General features: G+C 50.4%; 1 protein-coding gene across 1 annotated transcript; it reads right to left on the reverse strand.

Moving 5' to 3' along the window:
* Positions 1-868: 868 nt before the first annotated feature.
* On the reverse strand, positions 869-1,258 carry LOC120968863 (uncharacterized). The gene has a single exon (XM_040395864.1). It carries the CDS (start codon positions 1,256-1,258, stop codon positions 869-871), a length of 390 nt encoding a protein of 129 aa, XP_040251798.1.
* Positions 1,259-5,266: the final 4,008 nt, after the last annotated feature.

A 5,266-nucleotide genomic window follows, 5' to 3' on the forward strand; every position in this document is an offset into this window, starting at 1 on the left:
GCCAGCTCATTCAGGGCCATGTCCATGAGGCCCCATTCCTCCTTATTTTCTATCTCCTTCGGCTCGGAGTCGACTTCACCAAACTTGAAGAATAGTGGCAGATGATCCTTCTGCGCCATGACATTGGTGGAGGTCTACGGGAGGGAGGGGAATGGGAGGCGAACAGTAAGGCCGCCCATATTAAACAGCGGCTCGGGCACCATTAATGGAGAGGAAGGCGGGCGGCCATGGAAGTCAAAGGGCTCGCTTCCTAGTGAGCCTTCGCGGCGTACAACTGGCACACTTCTCGGTGAGCATGCGCATTGGAGGACAACTTGCACGCCTCTCGATCAGCCTGCGCACCGGATTGCGCTCGCACGCCTCCCATTCAGTCAAGCAGCTGTCCGCACGGCACCTCCTATAGCCATTAAAATCAAGACACGTGGCATCACGTGAATGGTTAACAGAACGCACACGATTTGAATTATACAAACGTTTGAGATATTAAAGTGGCAGCTATTTTTTCAAAATGCCTTTGTTGGCTGGGAGCTGTCTCGTGTAAATAGTTTTTCTCGTTTTTGTTTTTCCTTCTTTAATTTGTTTTATTCAAGAAAAACTAAAAACTCCAAAAATATTTCAGTGTGTTTATCTGAATTTCTTTTCCTTTTCTTTCATTGAGTCATACCAAGGGAAAGACCACGATGAAAATGTGGGGTGGCTCTCATATGCATTATTGTTGATCTAATAAAGAGCCCATATTATTTATTTATTTTTTAATTTTCACCGAGGGGGGGGCTCCCCCACCTAAATCTATTGATATATCATGAACAGCGGTAGAGCCGCGTGAACACCGTTAGGGCAACAACAATACATGGGGGGAGGGTGTAGATTACAAGCAAAGCACTCGCAGCCAGGCATCGACGTGATCTTGTTCACTGGAGCGAAACCGACAGGCTTTTAGTGTCGTGGCAAGGGAAGGGGACTCCCGTCGAAACACCACCATGTTTCGTCTTTTCCATAGGTGCCAACAGCAGAGCAGAGAGAAGGCGTAGAGGGACGCAGGCCCGACCGTAGCAGAGGCGTCGAAGAGGTGGAGATCTCGAGTAGAGCAGCCAGTCGTGTCCACCCCGAGCACAGCCCAGAAGGCGCACGCGAACGGGCAGGCGAAGATGAGGTGGTCCGGCGTCTCCAACCGTGCCTCGCACTCAGGGCATCCGGCGCCGCATAGCTCGACGATATGCTTCTTTAGCAAGGCATCGCGGGTGTGGATTCTGCCCATGGAGAGAAGCCAGGCGAAAAACTTGACTCGGGACGGCACTAGGACCCCCATAGGAAGGCCACGTTCGCCACCGCCTCGCCGCTGAGCCGTGACAGCTTATACACATCAGAGGAGGTAAGCCTGCCGCCCTTCTTCTCACACAGAGGCAGGGTTCAGACGTCCGGGACAGCCATAGCTGTCGTGCCAACCATCGGTAGAAGCAGAAGACGCTCACGAGCGGCAACAGAGGAGAGACGAGGGACTAGGACCGCGTCGAGGCCCCAGTCATGAACCACAAAGACCGACACCTCAGGGCAGGTGGTGTGGGTGGCAAGGGCGGGGAAGGCAAGCCAGAGAGGGCCACAAGGGAGCCAGTTATCCTCCCAGAAGGTCGTCGTTCTCCCATCTCCCACCACAACTCGGGAAAGAGAGTGGTAGAGCGGCATAAGGCCATGGAGGCATGCCCAGTGCTCGCCGGCGAGCACGGAGCCCCATGAGTCGAGGAGGAGCCGCCCGTCCAGGGTGCCCCAAACCCAGGCAGCCCACCTATACGGGGTAGCCGAGTGTAGACGGTGGAGAATCTTCAGCAACACAACGTCGTTTTGCGTAGCAAGGTCCCGAACCCCAAGCCCGCCCTCTTCCTTAGCGCGGCACACGCACGCCCAAGCAACGAGGCACTGCGCCCCCGACGCGCACTCCACGGCGTTCCAAAGGAAGGCATGTCGGAGGGAGTCCAGAGCTCGGACCACCATGGGCGGCAGTTTGAGTGCGCCCATGGCATAGAAAGGGATGGCATCGAGGACAGCGTTGATGAGGACCATGCGCCCTGCGGGGGAGAGGAGGAGGGCACGCCAGCCAGCCAGATACCGATCGACCTTGTCGATGATGAAGTGAAAGTCGGCGAACACAAGCTTGAAGCACGACAGCGGGAGCCCCAGATAGGTCTGGGGGAAGCTCTCCACCCTGCAGCCCACCGAGTTGACCACCCCCGCGAGAGTGGAGGCGTCAACGTGCATGGGGACGAGCATGCTCTTGGAGAAGTTGATGACGAGCCCAGTGGCGGCGGCAAAGGCATTGAGGGTAGCTCAGAGACGGGTCGCAACACGGGCACACGCACACATGTGATGAGCGTGTCGTCGCGTACTATAACACCAGGGGGCGCCCCGTCCACCAGGGGGTGGCTCATCAGATCATCGGCGCGAATGAGCCACTGGAGCACGTCCGCGACCAGGAGGAAGAGGTAGGGGGAGACTGGATCCCCCTGGCGAAGCCCGCATCGAAGGGGGAACCACCTCCCAGGGACGCCATTGAGAAGCACAGCAAAGTGGGAGGACCGGAGGATCGCATCCATTGAATCACACCACAGCACCGGAAACCCCCGAGCTAGCATGATCACGCGCAAACTCGCCCAGTTGATGCAGTCGAAGGCCTTGGAGAAGTCGAGCTTGAAGACCAGCGTGGGGGCTTTTCTCTTGAGGCAGCATTGAACCATCTCTTAAGCATAGATGAAATTCACAGCAATGTTGTGCTTAGGGATGAACCCGGACTGATCTTCATCGATAGTTGCGCTGATTTGCTGCTGCAGCCGAGTGGTGAGCCCTCGACAGAGAGTTTTTACATCCGCGTTTTGGAGAGAGACGGGCCGAAAAGAGCCCGGTGTGGGCACCCGGCACCCTTCGGGAGCAGAGCAATATAGGCGCGGTTGATTCCATCAAGGGGAGCGACACCGGCGTGCAAGTCGTCGAACAGACGGCGAACGTCTCGCCCGACCGTCAACCAGGTGGCTGATGTCTACTATGCAACTTTATTCTTGTAGACTCGTGTTGGGCCTCCAAGCGCAGAGTTTTGTAGGACAGTAGCAATTTTCCCTCAAGTGGATGACCTAAGGTTTATCAATCCGTGGGAGGTGTAGGATAAAGATGGTCTCTCTCAAACAACACTGCAACCAAATAACAAAGAGTCTCTTGTGTCCCCAACACACCAAATACTATGGTAATTTGCATAGGTGCACTAGTTCGGCGAAGAGATGGTGATACAAGTGTAATATGGATAGTAGATATTGGTTTTTGTAGTAGGAACAATAAAAAACAGCAAGGTAGCAATTGATAAAACGAAGCACAAACAATATTGCAATGCTTGAAAATGAGGCCTAGGGTCCGTTCGCTAGTGCATCTCAACAATGCTAATATAATTGGATCATATAACCATCCCTCAACGTGCGATGAAGAATCACTCCAAAGTTCCTATCTAGCGGAGAACATAAGAAGAAATTGTTTGTAGGGTACGAAACCACCTCGAAGCTATTCTTTCCGATCGATCTATCCAAGAGTTCGTACTAAAATAACACCAAATGATTTCAGATTCATAATACTCAATCCAACACAAAGAACCTCAAAGAGTGCCCCAAGATTTCTACCGGAGAAACAAAGACAAGAACGTGCATCAACCCCTATGCATAGATTACCCCAATGTCACCTCAGGAATCCGCGAGTTGAGTGCCAAAACATATATCAAGTGAATCAATACGATACCCTATTGTCACCACGGGTATTCATAGCAAGACATACATAAAGTGTTCTCAAATCCATAAAAGTATTCAATCCGATAAAATGAAATCTCAAAGGGAAAACTCAATTCACAACAAGATAGAGAGGGGAAAACACCATATGACCCGACTATATTAACAAAGCCCGCGATACATCAAGATCGTGACATCTCAAGAACACGAGAGAGAGAGAGAGAGAGATAAAACACATAGCTACTGGTACAAACCCTCAACCCCGAGGGTGGACTACTCCCTCCTCATCATGGTGGCCGTCGGGATGATGAAGATGGCCACCGGTGATGATTCCCCCCTCCGGCAGGGTGCCGGACCGGGGTCTAGATTGATTTCTCGTGGCTACAGAGGCTTGCGATGGCGGAACTTCTGATCTAGGGTTACCCCCAGGGGTTTTGGAATATTTGGCAATTTATAGGGCGAAGAGGCGGTGCGGGAGGCCACCGAGGTGGGCACAACCCACCAGGGCGCGCCTGGGCCCCCAGGCGCGCCCAGGTGGGTTGTGCCCCCCTCGGGGCACCCCTCTGGTACTTCTCTGCCCCATCCTGGGTGTTCTGGTCCATAAAAATTCTCCAAAAAGTTTCGCGGTGTTTGGACTCCGTTTGATATTGATTTCCTGCGAAGTAAAAAACAAGCAAAAAACAACAACTAGCACTGGGCACTAAGTCAATAGGTTTGTCCCAAAAAATGATATAAAGTTGCTATAAAATGATTGTAAAACATCCAAGAATGATAATATAACAGCATGGAACAATAAAAAATTATAGATACGCTGGAGATGTATCAGCATCACCAAGCTTAATTCCTGCTCGTCCTCAAGTAGGTGAATAATAAAAACAGAATTTTTGATGTAGAATGCTGCCTATCATGTTCATCACATTCTTTTCTTATGTAGCATGGACATATGGACTTTTATATGGTTCAAAGCAATAGTCTAGTTTTGACATGAAGATTTCAATACTCAAGCATATCAACAAGCAACCATGTCTTTCAAAATATCAACACTAAAGGAAGTTATCCCTAGCCCATCATGCTCAACCATTGATCCATTCATGAAACACACTCGCATATTAGCTACATTCAATGCTCAAGTACGATCATAGTGCCCCTTAGTTGGTGCTTATAAGAGAAGATGGAGACTCAAATAAAAATAAAAATTGCATAATGCAAATAGAAAGGCCCTTCGCTGAGGGAAGTAGGTATATGTAGAGGTGCCAGAGCTCAAAGTGAAAAGGATAGAGATAAAAACATTTTGGTGGCATGCTCTTCCTGTCAACGAAAACGATCGAGTAGTTCCCAATACTTTCCATGCTAGATATATCATAGGCGGTTCCCAAACAGAAAATAAAGTTTATTCCTTTTTCCACCATACTTTCACATTCCACGGCTAGCCGTATCCACGGGTGCCCTCCATACCAACACTTTCCAAGGAATTTATTATTTGACAACATAAAGTAAATTCATTTTTCATT

Source organism: Aegilops tauschii, chromosome 7 (assembly GCF_002575655.3).
Source record: "Aegilops tauschii subsp. strangulata cultivar AL8/78 chromosome 7, Aet v6.0, whole genome shotgun sequence".
Taxonomy (NCBI): domain Eukaryota; kingdom Viridiplantae; phylum Streptophyta; class Magnoliopsida; order Poales; family Poaceae; genus Aegilops; species Aegilops tauschii.